Genomic DNA, 20,131 nt, shown 5'->3' with positions numbered 1-20,131 from the left:
GTGTAGAGCTGGGTGAACACAGCAGGACAAGCAGCATCAGAGGAGCACGAAGGCCGACGTTTCGGGCCTAGACCCTTCATCAGAAAATGAATTTTCTGAAGGAGGGTCTAGGCCCGAAACGTCAGCTTTCCTGCTTGTCTGATGCTGCTTGGCCTGCTGTGTTCATCCAGCTCTACACCTTGTTATCTCAGATTCTGCAGCATCTGCAGTTCCTATTATCTCCCTCCTTTTGAGTCTGTACTGCCAAAAATATGCTACTGCCTACACTAGTCCCACCTTCTCTCATTAGGCCCATAGCCTTGATGAACACTTAACGTGTCATAACACCCAAGTACTTTTTAAAGATTCTGAGGTTTCTTGTTTTAACTACCCTCCCTGGCAGTGCATTCCATACCCCCATCATCCTCTGGATGGAAAATTGTTTCCTGAAATCTCCTCTAAACTGCTTGCCTTTTCACTTTTTAAAAAAAATTTGTTTCCTTGTCATTGACACTTTGACTAACAGCAACAGTTCCTTTCTATCCATCCTGTCCATGCCCCTCATCATCTCATACACCTCGATCAGATCCCCTTCGGCCTTCTCTGCTCCAAAGAAAACAGCCTGCGCTTATCCAGCTGCACTTCACAGCTGAAATACCCTCCCCCTTCTCCCACCCATCTCCTGTAATTGTATTGATTTATATCCTGGTCTATTTGTGTTTATCCCTTTTTTTTTATTTTCTTTTAAATGCATAATGGTTATTGTTCAAGATCAGATCGCTGCAGATGCTATGTTATCTTTTGAGGGTTCATTCGGAATTGGGAAATTCTGATTATGTAATTGGGTGTATAAGTGTGCGCCTGTCTCTTTTACAACCTTGATTTATTTACAACCGCACTGTGCTCGTACCTACTTGTTTAAGGAATCCAAAAGTAGTTTGATTGCCCTACTATAGTCCTGTATCTTCCTTTTGCTTCAACTTTTCTTCCAGTTTGAAACCAACAGCCTATCTCCACTGCTCCCAATAACAAATCTTCCCACATTGATAAATGTGTAATTGTTTGTTTGTAATCCTTCTAACTGTCCATTGTTTTTAATTGATATCACAATGGAATTTCCCATGTGAAACGGTGGTCTTTCCCTGTTTGCTCCGTCAAGACCTACCCAATTTCGAAATTCTCCTAGCTTTCTCTACCAAGTTGAAAAATTCCTTAATATTCTTAACTGTTGATTCATTTCCAACCTGAACCGCCAACATTACTCCCTTTTTTTTATTTCTTTTGTTTCCTATCTAGCAACTAACTTTCTATTTATACTTTTGCTGTTGTACCTGAAACTTTGAAGCCTCCTATGAAACACATTTTTGTAGAAAGCCTCTGACAGTCCAAAGACATTACGTCTGTAATCCTAAAATATGCATTACTCATCTCTTGAAAAACCTCAGACTTTAGAATCGTGACTTGCTTTTGTGAAATATGCACTTGGTTATTTGATCCATTGATCTCATTACAGATTGTGAGTTTGTCCTTGGCAGTTAGTTGGCTAACAGATCTTTAGTTACCGAGTTAATTCTCTACGTTTTTATGAAGTGGCTGCCTCAGCTATAAACTGATTTTGCTGGGAAATCTAGTTCCTTCCCATTCTGTCTATATGTTAACTCTCAAACAGCACCATAACATTCTGTTTACCAGAACAAAACATTGGTTAATAGAGCCGACTTGAGAGATGGTTTATTCTTGCTTTGATTTTTTTTCTTGTTCTTTTCATTAACTTCAATCTAATAACACAGGTGATATATATTGCACAATGTGTGTTTTTTTTTTGAACTTGGAATTCAGTAGTTAATGGTTATCTTGTTAGGTAAATCTGAAATAACTTCCTAAATTGAATATGATTTGAAGTAAGAAGATATAAGATTAAAACCCTTTGATTTGTTTTGCAGGAGCCTTTTGAGGATGGTTACGCAAATGGAGAGGAAGCTAGCCCAGCTGAGGAGGCTGTGTCAAAGCATGTTGTTGACAATAAAGGTGTTGTGAAGTTTGGCTGGGTTAAAGGTGTTCTGGTAAGTTAATTGCTAGCTTTTGGCTTTCAGTAGATAAGCCGATATTTAGTCATCAGTTTTGAACTTCTTTTGGGGCAACATGGTGGCTTGGTGGTTAGCACTGCTGCCTCATGGCACCAGGGACCCGGGTTTGATCCCAGACTGGGGCGAGTGTGCAAACTCCACACAGACGTTCTTCCCCCGTGTCTGGGTGCTCCAGTTTCCTCCCATAATCCAAAAATGTGCAGGTTGGATGGATTGGCCATGGCAAATTGTCCATTGTGTCCAGGAATGTGCAAGCTAGATAGGTCAGCCGTGGGAAATGCAGGGATAGGGGAGGGGGATAAGTCTGGGGGGCTGATCTCTTGAGGGTCAGTGTGGACTTGATGGCCCAAATGGTCTGTTTCCACACTGTGTAGGGATTCAGTGGTTCTATGAACTTTTGAAGCTGTTATTTTTAATTTTGTGAAGCCTTTTAGAAAACTTTTTGATTCTTGGGTTGGTACAACTTTGAACAACACCTTTCTTTAGTCCCACAACGGGCAGCAAATGTCTCGCATTTTTTATGGCTTTGCGAAAGTAGATTTCTTTTTGCAGGACTGAATTTCTGGACTTTGAAGGTACAATAACTACCTCTGCATCTCTTTTAGCTCCATGATAAAATTCAGTACTGATATTCAGGCAAAATTGTTGCTTTATGTTAATGACTTGTCCCTAATCCATAGAGCCCGGTTCCAACTCTCATGCGGTGACTGTATGGAAAAAGAGAAGCAGATTTTTTTTCTTCCCCACCCCATCCCCAAAGGGGTGATGCTTGTGCAAAGGCACTTGCTTTTACAGTTAATGTTACTGCTCCAATGTTACTGCAAATAACATCTACTGATTGCACTCTTGATGCACTTTTTGAAGGAAAAATAAATGCAAGTAAGTTGACTTTTTAACTTACAAAGTCCATTTATTTTATATCAAATTGTGAGCGATCTAATGGGAACGTTCCTGATTTGCAGCATCCGCAGTTCTTTTGGTTTTTATTAGAGATCTAATGGGCATTGACTGACTGGGAAAATTCTCTTTTAAACTTTTTATTTAAGAAGTCCATGGCAAATTGCTAGCAATTTGCAGATTAAAAATTGGACAAGAGGAATATAATGAAGCAGCTTCAATTTGAGTTAATTCCCCGTTTAATATGATAATCAGCCTGCAGTAATGCAAATCTCATCAAATTGTTGTGGTTCTGAATGTATTATGGAATTTCAAGAGATTTTCAGGCTGTTGATTTGAAGGACCCATTTCAAATGGTTTAATAATCTGAATTACATTACTATGTGATACTTGTAAATTGAAATTGCTGCATACACAAAAAGTGCTGTAACATGCATTTTGGGGAAATTGGTGTGGGTAGATGTGTGCATCTCACTGCTGCCTGTTTTAATCTGACCAGAGAGATCAGAGTACAGGTCCCATCCCTCCCCATGTACACCTTATTTGATTTAAAGTTCGCAATGATGCCTCTTACAATTGTTTAATCACGAGGCTTCTCCTGCATTGCAGATCTTCTGGGCATCACTACTGACCCCAGACTGAGAGCCATTTCCCAACTGTTCTTCTAAAACAAAAGCATCAACTGCCAAAAAAGTGCTTTATACATTTTATTTCAGAGCTCCCTTCCCCTTCCCCCATTTCTGAAGAAGGGTCGCGACCCGAAAAGTCAGCTTTCCTACACCTCTGATGCTGCCTGGCCTGCTGTGTTCCTCCAGCTCCACATTGCTATCTCTTTATACTGAAGCTCTTTTTTTTGTGTAAGTGAGACACTATTGAACCCATTGTACCTCGTGGCACTTGGTCAATAGTCCATCATTAACCACCTTGTCCTTTCTTTCATTCCTTCCAAATCTTCCTTTTGAAAACTTGAAATACCACCTGCACCACCCACTCACCACATTAAATCCTTCCGTGTGGAGACACAGACAAGTAAAGTTGTCATAGGCTTACTGGACCATAAGGCTACCCTGAGACAGGCACAACTGGTGGTGGTTTAACCAGAGGGTCATCACCTCTGGGCGAGGCGCAAGTTTGAGAAGGCAGGTCCTTTGTGGTAACCTCAGCCCGTGCAGGAATTGATCTCATGCTCTTAACATTTATTCTTTGTTGTAATCCAGCTATCTGAGCTATTTGTTGCATCTGTCCATAGCAGTATTGGTAGGAGGGACTGTGACAGTACGGGTGAAGTCTAATCTTCGCTGATATGTGGCACTGAAACCAATGAAGACCAACACCTTTTCAATGGGATGGATTTCAGATGAGTCTAACAACTCTACTTGATATCTATGAGGCTTTGTTGATCATGGACAGTGTGTATTCAACCACAGTCTGTATCCTCATGGCCTGGTATGTTCCCCACTTCACTGTTACTGTCCAGGCCCACTTCAGGAGTGACATCAGGTTTTCCTAAATATGAATGCTCCACCAAATGAAACTACAGCATGGGACTACCTGCATGCTGAACAGGTGGGAACAGCATGTGATAGTTGGGGCTAGGTGATCCCACTGCCAGTGGATCAGATCTAAACTCTGTAATCCTGCCACGTCGGGTCGTGAATGGTGGACAATGAAATAACTAGTGGGAGGAGGCTCAAATATTTATCTTTTCCCAGATGAGCGTGCACTGTTAGCTAGGTCAGCACTTGTTACTGTCTCCAGAGCAATTAAGGATGGGCAGTAGTGAGCTGCCTCCCTGAACTGCAGTCGTTGAGGTGTAGGTGCATCCACAGTGCAGTTGAGAAGGAAGTTCCCTGATTTTGACCTGGTGACAGTGAAGGAACAGTGATTATGGTTCCAAGTCAAGTTTGGTTTATAACTTGGAGAATTTGCAGGTGGTGCTGTTCTTAGGCAGTACAGGTCATGGGTTTGGAAGGTGCTATCGGGGGGAACTTTGAGTTAGTGTAAAGGTATTTTGTAGATGGTAGATGCTGTTGCCACTGCAGTACTGGCAAATGGATTGAATGTTGAAGGTGGTGGATGAGGTGTCAATCAGTTAGGCTGCTTTGTTCTGGAGGGTGTCCAGCTGCTTTTAGAGCTGTTACTCAACTTGGAAACTGGGGAGCATTTTGACACAGTCCTAATTTGTGCCTTTGTGGTCGCTGGACACATTGGGCAGTCAGGAGGTGAGTTATTCATTGCAGAATTCCTACCTTCTGTCCTGTGACCACAGTATTGATAAGGCAAGTCCAGTTCAGTTTCTGGTCAATGAGAATATCTGGGATGTTGATAATGGGGGATTCAGTAACGGTAATACCTTTTTAAGGGGTGATGGTTATTGCCTGGCACACATCTGGCAAGAATGTTGCCTGCCAGATGTTCCAGTCCTTTAATATCTTCTGAACACCCACGACACCTTATCACCCTTTCATTAACAAAATGAAACCAGAGGCATACAGAGGGCCAAGTATGATAACAAACCACAAAGTAGTATTGGATCATCTGACCAAAAGCTCGGCAAATAAGTTTTATGGAGGAGCAAGAAGACAGCTCGGGAAAGGGTAGGTCCACTCTAGGACAAAGGAAGGAATTTGTGTGGAGCCAGAGGAAATGGGTGAGGTCCTTTTTAATGAGTACTTGTCCTTCTTCTTGGTGTATACCAGTACCATGATGGTAAGATTAGGAGGGGTGTGTGTTTATATTCAAGGGCATGTCAGTATTAGGAAAGAGGATGTGTTGTGTTTTGAAAAACATTAAAGTAGATAAGTCTCCAGGGCCTGATAAGATCTATCCCAGGACACTAGGGAGGTAAGGGAGGAGATTGCTGGAGTCTTGGCAGAGATCTTTGTATTCTCCTTAAACATAAGTGTCCTAGGGGACTGGGGAGTAGCCAGTGTCCATCCTTTGTACAAGAAAGGCAACAGGGATAATCGAGACAACTATAGGCCGGTGAGCTTTACATCAGTTGTAGGTAAATTATTAGAGAAAATTGTTAGGAACAGGATTGACTTGTATTTGGAAAAGAAAGGACTCATTAGTGATAGCCAGCATGGCTTTTTGCAGGGGATGTCTTGTGTCTCAAATTTGATTGTCTTTTGAGGAAGTGACACACAAGATTGAGGGTAGGGCAGTGGATGTTGTCTACGTGAGTTTTAGTAAAGCATTTGAAAAGGTCCCTCGTGGTAGGCTGCTCCACAAGATTAAATCATATAGGATCAACATAAGTTGGTAAATTGGGTACAAAATTGGATTGGTCATAGAGAGAGGGTAGTTATGGAAGGGTGTCTTTCTGAATGGAGGTCTGTGATCAGAGAGGAATGTAGCTCCTCTGATTAATAAGTTTACAGATGATCTGAAAATTAGTGGAGTTGTGGATAGTGAGGAAGGTTGTCAAAGAATACAGCAGATATAGATCAATTGGAAATTTGGGCAGAGGAGTTTAATCTGGATAAGTGAGGTGATGCATTTTGGGAGGTCAAATACAAGATGAAAGTATACATTAAATGGCTGGACTCTGGCCAAATGCAGGCAAATGGAACTAGTTTAGTTTGGGGAAACTTGGTTGGCATGAACAAGTTTGTACCAAAGAGTCATATGGCATGGGAATAGACCCTATGACTTGGGGTGGAAGTCCTTCGTTCCATGAAAGTGGTAACAAGTGGATGTGGTGTAGAAGAGGGTGTATAACATGCTCCTCGTCATTGGTCAGGGCATGGAATGTAAAAGTTAGCAACTGGTTGTAACTGTATGAAACTAAGTTGGTGACATTTGGAGCATTGTGCATGGTTCTGGTTGCCCCACTTACAGGCAGAATGTGAAGGCTTTGGAGAGGCCGCAGAAGAGGTTTATCAGGATGTTGCCTGGTCAGATTGTATTAGAAGAAGAAGTTGGATTGTTTCTCCAGAGCGTCGGAGGCTGACAGGAGGGTGTGGTCCGATTAAAGTATATTAAAATTCAGTGGCATGGATAGGGTGGATAGTTGGAGTCTTTCTCCCAGCCAGGGTGCAAATGTTTAATATGGCTGGGGTGGGGGGATGGGGTGCGGAGTTCAAAGATTTTTAAGAGGACGGTAGGTGCCTGGAATATGCTGCTGGGGAGGTGGTAGAAGCAGGTATGATATCAATGTTTAGGAGACATTTAGACTGCATGAACAGGTAGGGATTAGAGAGATATGGACCATGTGCAGACAGATGTGATTAGTTCAGAATGGCATCATAGTCAGTGCAAATGTGGTGGGCCAAAGGGCTTGTTTCTGTGCTGTACTGTTGATGTTCTGCTTGAAAGGTAGAAAGTAAGGTGGAAATTTGCATATGAAATTCTGAGGCTCAGGCAATTGAACTCCTGATCACCAAAGGTGGTGCAATTAAGATTTGGGAATGCATAACTAATAATAACAGCAATACTGTTAAGCTGTATCACCTTTAAACATGATTCTGAAGAAAATTAAACAACTATTTGGTTATACTTAATTTGCTGCCTGCTTGGCTGTCAATGTTAATTGGTAAGAATTTGGAATATGTGATTATCAGTTGTTTATTTGTACTGTCTTGGAATCTTTTCCAATCCACTAGGTACGATGTATGCTAAATATTTGGGGTGTGATGCTCTTCATCCGTTTAACATGGATTGTTGGCCACGCTGGAATAGGTATGTGGAAAACCTTAACTTATTCTACTGATGAAAGTCGATAGATCGATATGTTAGCGTTTTATTTGTTATTTTCACCTTCATGTTAAATGATTCTGTCATTTGCAGTAGTGTGTTAAATGCAACATATGAGTTGTCTTCTGTCCTCATCTTTAATTAAATGCTAGGTGTTGAAGTTGAGCAGCTTTTGTTCACAATTGACAGTGAAATATTTAAACTCCTGCTATAACGAGCTATAAATTAACTTCCATGGGAGCATTGTTAAAATTTCTGTAAACCTTTCCCAATTAGGCCACAGTTTTTCAGGAAACTTGACTTAATCAACTAACTTAGTGAAATGCCCATCCATGAGGGATGGAGGGGGCAGGTGATGGCCTAGTGGTATTATCGCTGACTGTTAACCCAGAGATCCAGATAATATTCTGGGCACCCAGGTTTGAATCCCACCACAGCAGATAGTGGAATTTGAACTCCATTAATATCTGGAATTAAGAGTCTAATGATGACCATGAATCCATTGTTGATTTGTTGGAAAAACCCATCTGGTTCACTAATACCCTTCAGGGAAGGAAACTGCCATCCTTACCTGGTCTGGCCTACATGTGACTCCAGATCCATAGCAATGTGGTTGACCCCAATCTGCCCTCTGGGTAATTAGGGATGGGCAATAAATTCTGCCTAGCCAGTGACGCCCTCATCCCGTGAATGAATAAAGAAAAAAGAACATAATGCTCTTCCCATACCTGCATCACAGAAGAGCTGGATACTTCGAGTTGTGTTCTGAATTAAAGATTTAAGTTAGTCATTACAAATCAATGAAAAGCACCGAACACCCATAATATCAAAAGATGAGGTGGTTTATTTACAGAAGAAATAGAATATTTATCAGACTAGTTCTAAATGCCTTTTGAAGTGCAATGGAAAGTGATAAGTTTTTTTTTGCTGGCATATTCTTTTTTTAATTTGTACATTGCTACTGCAAATCCCTTTTTCTGAAACCAATTAAAGAAACAGTTTCCAAGGCAAAACTGTATTATTGGGAAAGATTATGGATCAGGTGGCTCATTAGGACAAGGGCTGCATCCGGATTAATGGATGCAGATTGTGCTCGCATGCAATTCAAAAATTTTGATCCATCAGAAAAAAATTTAATGTTACAAGTTGGCAATATATTTCTGCTTGGGCTATGATGTTATTTTGCAATAGTATGTTTCGATTTCAATGCTTGAATGTCGGAGGGATGAGGACTAGTTCTCCCACCAATTTGAGTATCAAGTGACTAGAAAGTTTACTGATTTTTATCACGTGTTGATGTTCTGTTTTTTAAATTTACCAACTTTTTACGGGTGGTGGCCTTAAAGGCTGGAGATATGTTGGTGTTGTAATAATAAGCCCAGTAACTGCAAGCTAGCTAGTTGAATCCCAGGGCTGAGAGGTTTTCAAAATGATCAGTCAGGACATATTACAATCTCTTTTTGGCAAATATTGATTAGTTGCAGAAAGTCAGTATGGGTTTGTTCAAATGGAATTGTGTTTAACTAATTTTGGTTAGGTTTCTTCACTGAGGGGACAGAGATTTGATCACCGGTCATGTGGTAGTTGAAATTCTGACAGGTATTTGGTCACCTGTAATACAGCAGGTTTATCAGCAAGGTTAGAGCCTATGTAATAACCTGGATGGTAGAAGCATAGATATGAAATTAGTGAGTGACCAGAAACACAAGCAATACACCAGGCAACTATGTTTCTGCAAGGACAATTTATATCAGAACCACTTACCTCCATTTGTAACTTTATATCGTGTGTTGTGTTTTGATGTTTGTTTGTTCAGTTAAACTTCCCTTAACTTAAAATACGATGGGGGGAATAAAAGACATTACTTGGATTGTCAAATATTAGCTCCTAGTGTTTGTGGAGAGGGGCTAAAGACATGGATGTAGAATCCCTACAGTGTGGAAATGGGCCATTCGGCCCAACAGGTCCATATTGATCCTCCGAAGAGCACCCCATCCAGACCCATCCCCCTGCTTATCCCTGTAACCCTGTTAATCCCATGGCTACCCACCTAGCCTACACGCCCTGGACACTGAGCAATCTAGCATGGCCAATCCGCCTAACCCGCACATCTTTGGACTGTGGGAGGAAACCAGAGCACCCGGAGGAAACCCACGCAGACACTGGGAGAATGTGCAAAGCCCTCACAGGCAGTCGCCCGAGGGTGGAAATGAACCTGGATCCCTGGTGTTCTGAGGCAGCAGTACTAACCACTGAGCCACCGTGCTCCTAAAGCATTAAAAAATCTTGGGAAAGATCAGAAAGCAGTTTGTGTGCCTAGCATGTATGAAATGGGGTATTTTACTAGCTAATTAGTATGAAGAATTAGAAGTGACAGCTTAAAATGATTTCTTATAAAAAAAGTAGAGCTTTTTTAAGTAAGAATATTATTTAAAAGTAAGACTGGAGCTTTTGCTGCTATTGGCTGTGACACAGCAGTACATGTAATCTGAACTTCATACTATAATGTTACCTCTTTATTTCAAATTCACAGTTATTTGTTATAAGTGAGTTCTATCAGCCCTGCTCAATCCCGTTTTATAGATATTGGCTCACATTTGTAAAATGAAATATGTTTTCTCGGACACTCAATTGAATGTTAATTGAACTGTTGACTGTTGAAGAAAATGCTCTAGTCGCTTTTTTTTTAGTTAACTCAAGTTTTAGGTCTATGTTTGTAAAATTACATCCCATTGCGTCCTGCTGCTGGATCAAATGAGACCACTCTGTTACAGCCTTACTGTTTTATGATTTGGCCCAAATTGTTTTTCTCAGTTCTGTAGTCTCGCCTAGTTAAAATTGTCAAATAATTTGAATTACAGTTTTTATTGAGTTTGTATTTCTGTGCTAAGCAAGATACCAATGTTTAATTGATTTTTCAGTATTGTTATTAAGTAAAGGTACTCTGCTGGCCTGATCAGTTTGTTTTTGTAGATTTGCTATAAAATTTAGAAAAAAAAATCTAACAACACAGGATTCAAAAAGCTACCAGTTAGTTTAAACCGTAACGGCAGTGCCATGGAGGAGTTGTAGCTTCTCCCATCAGAAGAAATTTCTCCATGTCTACCCTGTCGAGACACCTTCCAGGATCTTGTACGTTCAAACAAGTCACCTCTTCCTCTAAACTCTAGCATTTCCAAATGTAGCCTGCCCAACTGTTCCTCAAACAACCCTCTTGTTCCAAGTATTCATTCAGTAAATATTCTGTGAGCTGTCTCCAAAGCAGTTGCATCCTTCCTTAAATAAGGTGACCAGTACTGTGCACAGTACTCCAGGTGCAGTCTTGCCTGTCCTTTAGAATGAAGCATGGCCTCTCTAGGTTGGTACTCCCTTCCCCTTGCAATAATTCTCTTAACCTTTCTGCTTACTTGCTGATTCATGCATGAGGGCATGTGGATCCCTCTGCATTTCAGTTCTGTAATCTCTTATCACTTGGATAATATGCTGCTTTTGTATTCTTCCTGCCCAAATAGCAATCTTACATTTTCCCACATTATATTCCATTTATCACGTTTATTGCGCACTGGCTAAACCCAACTTTTATGACTAAGACATGTGGAGTCTACTTCCTTTCCTACATATCTTTTGACTCATCAGCAAATTTGGCCACTGTACATTCCATCTGTCCTCTCATTCATTTGTGAATTGTAAACAGTTGAATTCTCAATCCCTGTGACACACTTGTTGCATTTTACCAATCTGAACAAGATGCATTTATACCTACTGTCTACTTCCTCTTGGCCAGCTAATCTTCTACCCATGAGGTTTTATTTTCTGTAGTAAGCTTTGTGGTACTGTTCTATAAAAACACCTTTTGCATATCTAGGAATAGTAAATGCACTAGTTCCCCTTCATCTTGAGCCAGAAGGTGCGTTCCCCCTTCAGAATTTTATTGCAAGAATGCATTTATTCTCTGAAATATCCCTTGCAATATCTCTCGCTTCATTTCTATTGATGTAGTCCCTAACCTTGCACACCAGTTACTTCAGTCATCTTGGCTGTCACGCCCTTTAGTATTTTACACCCTTTAAAAATAAGTCTTAGAACCAATTTTCTGCCCTTTTTCAGGAGCAAGATCGAACTCCACTCTGCTCCAGTGAATCTAGCTCTGCATATTGCTGCCTGTCTCTTCTTTTTTTTTTTTATTTTTCCTTCCTGTTACCCTAAGTGAGGCTTAATGCCTGTATCAAAAACAAAGTTGCTGGAAAAGCTCAGCAGGTCTGGTGGCATCTGTGAAGGAAAAACATAGCTAACATTTCAGGTCTAGTGACCCTTAGAATTTAATGCCTGTATCGATATTCTCACCTTGGCTGCTCCACCAGTGATGCTGCCTGTCTGTTTCTGGGTCCTTCTCTTACCTTCTCCTCTGACACAGACCCAGGAAATAAATCTTGGATCTTCCATGTGTGTATCCTTAGTATGGTATATTGGTCACTGAAGTGAAAAGAGAGGAACATGCTGTTTTAAGAAGCAGAGTTCCTGTGTGTTATTAATTGTGATGCTGTTCATTGACAGATGCTGTGCTACATTTACAAAATATATTCATGTCACCAGATACAGGCTGCATTTTATTTTTTGTTCTGCAATGAGTTTGCCTTATTTCTTACTCTGTTTGTCCATTTCAGTCAGAAACGTAAATATTTGCCAGGAGATTGCTGGTAGCTAGCATGTGATTTATTGTGGTTAATCTGCCTACTCCACGATACAGGTGTGATGTGGTTGTTCCATTAAACTGCCCACTCACTATGTAGATTTCTGCTTTTCTTCTCCTACTGAATATGGAAGGTGTGTGTGTGCATGTTAACACTGAGGTCTTCTCAATGCGTGGTTAATTTGAATAGGTATATAACCTTCTGAGAAACCGCTGTCCCTGGAATAATGGGATCGTGCAATACAGAAGAGGCCCTTTGACCCATCAAGTCTGTACTGTCGAAAAAATGCTACTCCTTGCACAAGTCCCTCTTTTCACACTAGGCTGACTTAGTCTTGAATGTTATGACATTTCAAGTGCTTATCCAGATAACAACACTTTTTTTTAAGGTAGTGAGATTTCCCACCTCAGCTATTCTCCCAGGCACTACATTCCAGACCCACATTGACCTTCTGGCTGAAAAGGTGTTTTTTTTTTCTGAAATTCCCTCTAAACCTCCCGTCATTCATCTTTTAAGTTTGTGTCCCCTTGTTGTCCCCCTTAATCAAAAGGGGAATAACAGCTGCTTTCTATCCACCCTGTCCATGCCCCTCAATCTTGTACACCTCTATCATGTCCCTTCGCGGCCTTCTGTGCTTTAAAGAAAAATAACATGAGCTTATCCAGCCTCTTTGTTGCTGAAATGCTCCATCCCAGGTCACATCCTGGTGAACCTCCCTTGCACCCGCTCCGGTGTAATCCCATCCTTCCTATAGTGTGGTGACTAGAACTGTACACAGTATTCCAGCTGTGGCCTAACCAAAGTGGTAGCCGACAGATTACAAGGCAACCTAACATTCTACAAATTCCAATGAAGTTCTGGAATAGCTTTCTACTCCCTCCTCTTACTTTCTTTCAGCTGCTATTCTCTTCCACACCCTTAATTTTCTCCTTCTCTGTAGAGAGAGAGAGAGAGAGAAAGTAGGAATGATGGCTATGTTGGACTACTATCTCTTTATTGTGAGTTCATTGCCCCTTTTTTGTTTGTTTTGTTTAAATTGTGGTGTTGTATGTGGACCTGCCAGACATCAGCTGATGCAAGTGTGCCTGGAGAGTAAATATGTAGTGTCTATAACCCGTTATATTTGCAGTGCATGTGGAGAAGTTTAAAGAAAACATTGCCTAACCAACAGGTGGAAAATGATCCAACAATTAAAGGTGGCTGTACGCTAATGACGTATATTTTTTAAAATCAGTTGATGAGCATGTGTGATATTTCCACCTCCATGAAGTACAAATAGGAATCAAAGAAAATTAGGCAGGATAGTTGTATGTTGTGTGCCCTTTTGGAAGTATGAAAAAACCCTATGTTGGATTTTTCTCTCACTTCTCCCAATTCTATGTTTCTTCACCTTGCATCACTGTTTAATGCAGTGCAAACATAGTTTAGCAAAAACAATAATAATCAATCTTTTGGAAGTTAAATGTGGTTTGTCAGTTCGAGCATTTGCAAGTATTAAATGCAATAACTGCCATTCGAGGACCATTTTAAATCCAGTGTTGAATGAGGGCTCTTGTAGGATGAGGCTTGTAAAATAATCCTGGTTAACTGTTATGCTTTCACGTATACAGTGGTGGTGATGTCTTTAATGCGTCATTGTTCAATTCCATTATAATCTACCTCCTTTTTTGGTCTCTGGATACGCATTATACTTCCTTTCTTTTCTTTTTAATCCTTTGTTGTAGTGACATTGCTTCTTAGAAAATAAGTCTTTGGAGACACTGACTTTTTTTTAAAAAAACAAAAGCTGCCTGTTTCCGGCCTGTTCTCATTGTTCATTTTGTTCTGTAAAAGGGAGATGTGGAAATATGAGCTAATGTGCTAAATTAGAAAAGGAAAAATGTGGCATCTGCCACATGGGATTTCATAAATCCCACAGTGTGGAAACCGGCCCATCTCCCCCCCCCACCCCACCTTACCCTATCCCTGCATTTCCCATAGCTAACGCACCTTAACCAACACATCCGTGAACACTAGATAATTTCCCATGGCCAATCCACCTAACCTGCGCATCCTTTGGACTGTGGGAAGAAACCAGAACACCCAGCGGAAACCTATGCAGACACTGGGAGTTTGCACAAACTCCACACAATTGCCCAAGGCTGGAATTGAACCCGGGTCTCTGGTGCTGTGAGGCAGCAGTGCTCACTACTGAGCCACCATGCCGCTTTTAATATCTGCAAAAGTGGCTTGTTAACCTGATTTTTATATTGAGGAAGATGGATGCTAGCAGCAACATGCCTTGACCTTCCCAAACATTGGGAGCTGGTGTCATTGAGAATCTTGGCATAATATAGAATTGGCTAACACTTCTTTTCTTTTTTTAAGGGCACACTTTTCAGATTAACCTTTTGTAAAGATTCAAGGCTATCAGTACAGTTCTCCGCTTTATTAAAAACCTTATTGAACAGCTTTAACATTTTGGATATTTGATTGAAATCCATGCTTAACTATTTTTTGCCAAATAGAATTGTGTGGCGACTATATTCCTTTGTACATCATATTGGGGAGCAACATGGCAGGGAAAACAGAACTCTATGGTGCAGTTACAAGCTGCAAGCTACAAGCAATGTTAGTTATTGGCTTTTAAACCGAACTGTCAGAGTTGCCCATGTTGTAATAAAGTAGTGATTAAAGCTGATTATTTTGCAAAATGCTTTGCAGTTGCACTAGAAGCCAATATCCCTCTGTGCTACAACCTTGTCTAAATGTATTCCTGACTGTCCAATAAATGGCATAACTCTTTAAATTGCTGTTTCTCGCCCCTAACTGTGTACTTAGAAATATTGGAAATTGTGGACTTCTGTTTTGAAACATGAGTTTGAATTTTATTTCAAACCCATTTGTATGACTGACTATTATTCTTTTGCAAACAGGTCTTGCTGTTGTAGTCATTGCCATGGCGACTGTTGTGACCACTATCACAGGACTGTCAACATCCGCTATAACCACCAATGGATTTGTTCGTGGAGGTAATGGTTTCAGGTTTCTGTCTTTTGCAGTGCATTGATATCAGTGTGTGTATGTGATATGCTGTGTCTCTGGGATCATGAAAGAATCTCATCGCATTTCCTCCCCTCAACATGTAATTGTTTGCTTCAGACGTAAAAGGAGGATTGATATGAATTATTTTCAGATCAGTTATGTTTTTTTTTCTCCTAGGTATCTTTTTTACCTCTCAGTGACAAAAGTTGAAAGATGGCTGCAGTCCATGAAACAACTTCTTAAGACTACAATAACTTCTTTTATTCATGTGCTTAGTTAGTAATTTATTTGTCCAGTAATAATTTGCTGTGCAGCAGCTACCTAAGCTGGGTGTGGAATCGTTTCAAAATGAAGTTTTATTTTTAATTGTGTCTTGGATTTGCACTCTGACTTCCCGCGGTGAAACACAATGACCGAATTCTGTGCTTGTCTAGCTGCTGTCATTCGATGCCCCGCACAGAAATACTAGACTGTTCAATGAAGTACCCTGAAGTTTCTGATGAAAACATCTTAACAATTTTGATCACTTGTGATCAAGATGCAGGATGATCATGTTTTTAAGTTCAAATTGCTCTATATCAAATCAGTAATTACAGAATTACATGTGACAGGAAGGATATAACTGCTCTGGAGAGTACAGAGAAGATTTGCTAGCATGGTGCCAGGGCTGGAGAATTATAGCTACAAGGAGCGATTGGAGAATTTGGTGTTTTTCTTGGAATGCATAAGGCGGCTGAGGGGTGACATGATTGTTCTGATCTACACAAGATTGAGGGGTAGAGATAGAACAGACAGATGGAACCCATTTCCCTTGGCAGAGTGTTTAAAAACCAGGGTCATAGATTCAAGCCAAGTGGCGAAAGGATTAAAGGGGATGTGAGGAAATAGGGTGGCGGGTGTCTGGATTTTGCTGCCTGAGTTGGTGGTGGAGGCAGAGACCCTGAACACACTCTTCTTGAAGGTACCTGGATCTGCACCTTTAAGCTGCAGGGCTATGGCCATGTGCTGGGAAATGGGATTAGAAAAAGTATCTGTCTCTGAGTCAGCATGGACAAGAAAAGGCTATATAGCCCCCTTCTGTGGATCAATGGCACAATACCCACTTTCATGTTTGCAGTGGTCAAAATTGGTTCTCACTTTTCAGATGTGCCCTGAGAGTGTTCTGATTCCTTTTTTTTGCTTATAAGAAGCTTAGTGTGAAGCTCATCTCTGAAGAAGCTGAGACTGAAATTTAAGACTAAGATAAGGAGGAATTTATTCTCAGAGTTGTCTTTGGAGCTCCCTGCCATAGAGCTGTGGGAGCAGAGTCCTCAAAGGCTGTATATTTAAGGCTGAGAAAGATTCTTGATCAGTTGGGGAATCTAGGGTTGCGGGGAAGAACAGAAAATTGGATGTGAGGAGTGTCAGATAAGTCATGATTTTATTGAAATGGTAGCACAGGCTTGAGGGGCTGAATGGCCTACTCTTCCTATTTCTGAAGGTCTTAAACATATCCACCAGCTTACTAACTAATTTTAGGTTGGTTTTGTTGTTAATATGTATGCCAGCAACTATGACAGTCCTGTTCTTTCTATCTGCCTTCTGTCCATACCTCTGTTTGAAATCTGTTCTCCTCCACCCCAGTCTTTAGCACTTCAGTGTGGCACTGTGAATTCCTGTGCATGAATATACAGTTTTTTTGTTTTTTTTTAAAAATCCTACTGAAATAATACAACAACATACTCGTCCTCTTGGCTCACCTTCCTTAATCCCTCCTTTTCTCTTGGGTCACAATCCTACCCACTGCATCCATCTTGATCCTCTTGGGGGAGGAGGGGTCAGAAAAATTAGAAATAAATAAGTCTGGGAGTGTTAGACCTACTGAGCCTGACATCAATGGTGGGTAAGTTGTTGGTGATTCTGAATGCATCTGGAAAGGCAAGGAATGATTCGGGATAGTCAGCATGGTTTTGTGCCAGGGAAATCATGTCTCTCAAACTGGATTGAATTTTTGAAATGAAGTAACCAAAAGGATTGAGGGCAGAGTGGTAGATATTGTTTGTTCAGACTTTAGTAAAGCCTTTGACAAGGTTCCACATGGTAGCTTAATTAGTAAAGTTAGATCATATGGGATTCGGGGTGAGCCTGCCAATTGGATACAAAATAGACTTGACAGTAGGATAGAGGGTGGTGGTATTTTGGACTACAGACCTGTGACCAGTGGTGTTCCGCAGAGATCAGTGCTGGGTCCACTTTTGTCATTTATATACATTTATTTATTTAGGAATATTGGAGGCAGGGTTAGTAAGTTTGTGGTTGACCCCAAAATTGGTGGTATTGTGGACAGTGAAGAAGCTTATCTAAGATCTTTGATGAAATGGGTCAATGGGCTGAGGAGTGGTAGATGGAGTTTAATTTGGATAAATGTGAGGTGTTGCATTTTGGCAAAACAAACAAGGCTAGGACTTATACAATTAATGGTAGGGTCCTGGATAGTGTTGTAGAACAGAGACCCAGGGGTTCAGGTACACAATTCTATGAAATCTGTGTCCCAGGTCAGTAGCGTGGTTAAAAAGGTGTTTAGTATGCTTACCTTAATTGCTCAGACAATTAAGTGTAAGAGTTGAGAGGTCATGTTGAAGTTGTACAGGATGTTGGTGAGGCCTTTCCTGGAGTCGTGTTTGCAGTTCTGGTCGCCCTGTTATGGGAAGGATATTAACAAACTGGAGAGGGTTCAGAGAGTATTTACCAGGATGATGGAGGATTTGAGATATAAAAAATATGCTAGATAGGCTGGGACGTTTTAGAAATACCTGGAGCGTATGAGGTTGAGGGTTGATCTTTATAAGAGGCTTATAAAAAATCGTGAGGAACATAGTTAAGGTGAATAACAAAGATCTTCTCCCTAAAGTGGGGGAGTTCAAAACTAGTGGGCATATTTTTAAGGTGAGAGGAGGAAGATTTCAAAAGGGCGTTAGGGCAATGTTTTTTAGTGACTTTTTTGTGTGTGGAATGAATTGCCAGAGGGAATTGGTAATTGCAGGTACAGTTCCAATGTTTAAAAGACATAGAACATAGAACAGAGAACAGTACAGGCCCTTCAGCTCACGATGTTGTGCCAAACTTTTACCCTAAACCTAAGGTCTATCTAACCTCCACCCCTACCTTATATTATCGTCCATATGCCTATCTAATAGTCGCTTAAATGCCCCTAATGAGGCTGACTCCACTACCCTCTCCGGCAATGCATTCCACGCCCCTACCACTCTGAGTAAAGAACCTACCTTTGATGTCTCCCCTATATCTACCTCCACTCACTTTTTAAAACTATGCCCCCTCGTAATAGCTACCTCTACCCGAGGAAAAAGTCTGTGGCTATCCACTGTATCTATACCTCTGATCATTTTGTACGCCACTATTGAATCACCTCTCATCCTTCATCGTTCTAAAGAGAAAAGCCCTAGCGCTCTCAACCTTTCCTCGTAAGACCTTCCCTCCATTCCAGGCAACATCCTGGTAAATCTCCTTTGCACCTTTTCCAACGCTTCCACATCTTTCCTGTATCGAGGCGACCAGAACTGGACACAATACTCCAGATGTGACATTTAGATAAGTTCATGAATAAGAATGGTTTGGACAGATATGGGCCAAATGTAGACAGTTTCGTTTGGGAACACAGTTGGCATGGATTGGTTGAACTGAAGGGTCTGTTTCCACGCTGTATAGCTCTCTATAAATGTTGGACCAGACTCTGGTGAGTTCCTGCTCTGGGCACTTCTCTCCCAGCTGATTTTGTGGAGAATTCAGGAATTCCAACCACTTTCCCAGTGGAGGTCCCTTTCACACGAGAGCAGTCTCACACTCTCTCTGAACCAGCAGTGAGGAGAAGGTAAGGGCACAACAGCAAGGACTGTTTCTCGGTGAAACAGACGGTGAAAGGTTGTAGTGAAGAGCTGCACTGTTACCACCTTCTGACTGTGTAAGTTAGAGAGGCTGCACAGTTGCTGCTCACTTCCTTGGCCACCTTCCAGTCAGGTCTCCTTGGTTGACAAAAATGCTCTCTGTCTTCGCCCTTTTTTTTTACTGAAGTCTCTCCACCCCCTCAGCAAACCTCCCTGTAAGAATGGGAGTCCCTGAGGAGCAGCCTTCTTCCACCTCCTCACCATTTTGTGGGGGCTGCAGCCTACAGTGAACATTCTAAAACTGCCTTGATCCTTTTTTAAATCCACAATCCTCCTTCTGTCAAAGTAACCACACTGTCTTACCCATTCTCTGCCCCCCACCTCCCCCAATAAAATGGTGGCTGGGCAGCGTGGTGGGAACAAGATTTGCATTTATACAGTGCTTTTCATGACCATCAAAAAGCTCCAATCAGTTCATAGCCAAGGAAGTACTTTTTGAAGTGTCATCATTTTGTTATAATGTTTAAAACCTGGCAGCCAACTTTCACCCAGTGGACAGCAATGCAATGATAATTAGAAAATCATCATTTTGTGGTGTTGGCAGGATAGATATTGGCCCAGACACTAGATACAGGTACTCTGCTCCTCAATGTAATTCTTTACATCAACCCAAACAGACAGATGGAGTCTTGATTAGTCTCTCCTGAGAAATGGTATCTTTGACAATGAAATACTCCCTCCATGTTGCTCTGGAGTGGGTGTGAAGCTGATTAACCAGGACACTGGTCATGTCCCACCCTAAGACAGCTAATGGGCCCTCATGTATAGATGACTCCTCCTCATGTATAGATGATGACTCCTCCTCATGTATAGA

General features: G+C 41.2%; 1 protein-coding gene across 3 annotated transcripts in view; it reads left to right on the top strand.

Annotated features, from left to right (window-relative positions):
* slc12a2 (solute carrier family 12 member 2) overlaps window positions 1-20,131 on the top strand; it is a 254,349-nt gene that overhangs the window by 105,419 nt on the left and 128,799 nt on the right. For all 3 annotated transcript variants that reach the window (XM_048620707.1, XM_020533892.2, XM_048620718.1), the window contains exons 2-4: window positions 1,923-2,042; window positions 7,571-7,646; window positions 15,268-15,363. In XM_048620707.1, the coding sequence (XP_048476664.1) occupies window positions 1,923-2,042; window positions 7,571-7,646; window positions 15,268-15,363 (292 nt within the window). The remainder of the gene's footprint in view (window positions 1-1,922; window positions 2,043-7,570; window positions 7,647-15,267; window positions 15,364-20,131) is intronic.

Source organism: Rhincodon typus, chromosome 3 (assembly GCF_021869965.1).
Source record: "Rhincodon typus isolate 14 chromosome 3, sRhiTyp1.1, whole genome shotgun sequence".
NCBI classification, from domain to species: Eukaryota; Metazoa; Chordata; class Chondrichthyes; order Orectolobiformes; family Rhincodontidae; genus Rhincodon; species Rhincodon typus.
The sequence above is the reverse complement of the archived record's forward strand: the minus strand, read 5'-3'. Positions and strand labels throughout refer to the sequence as shown.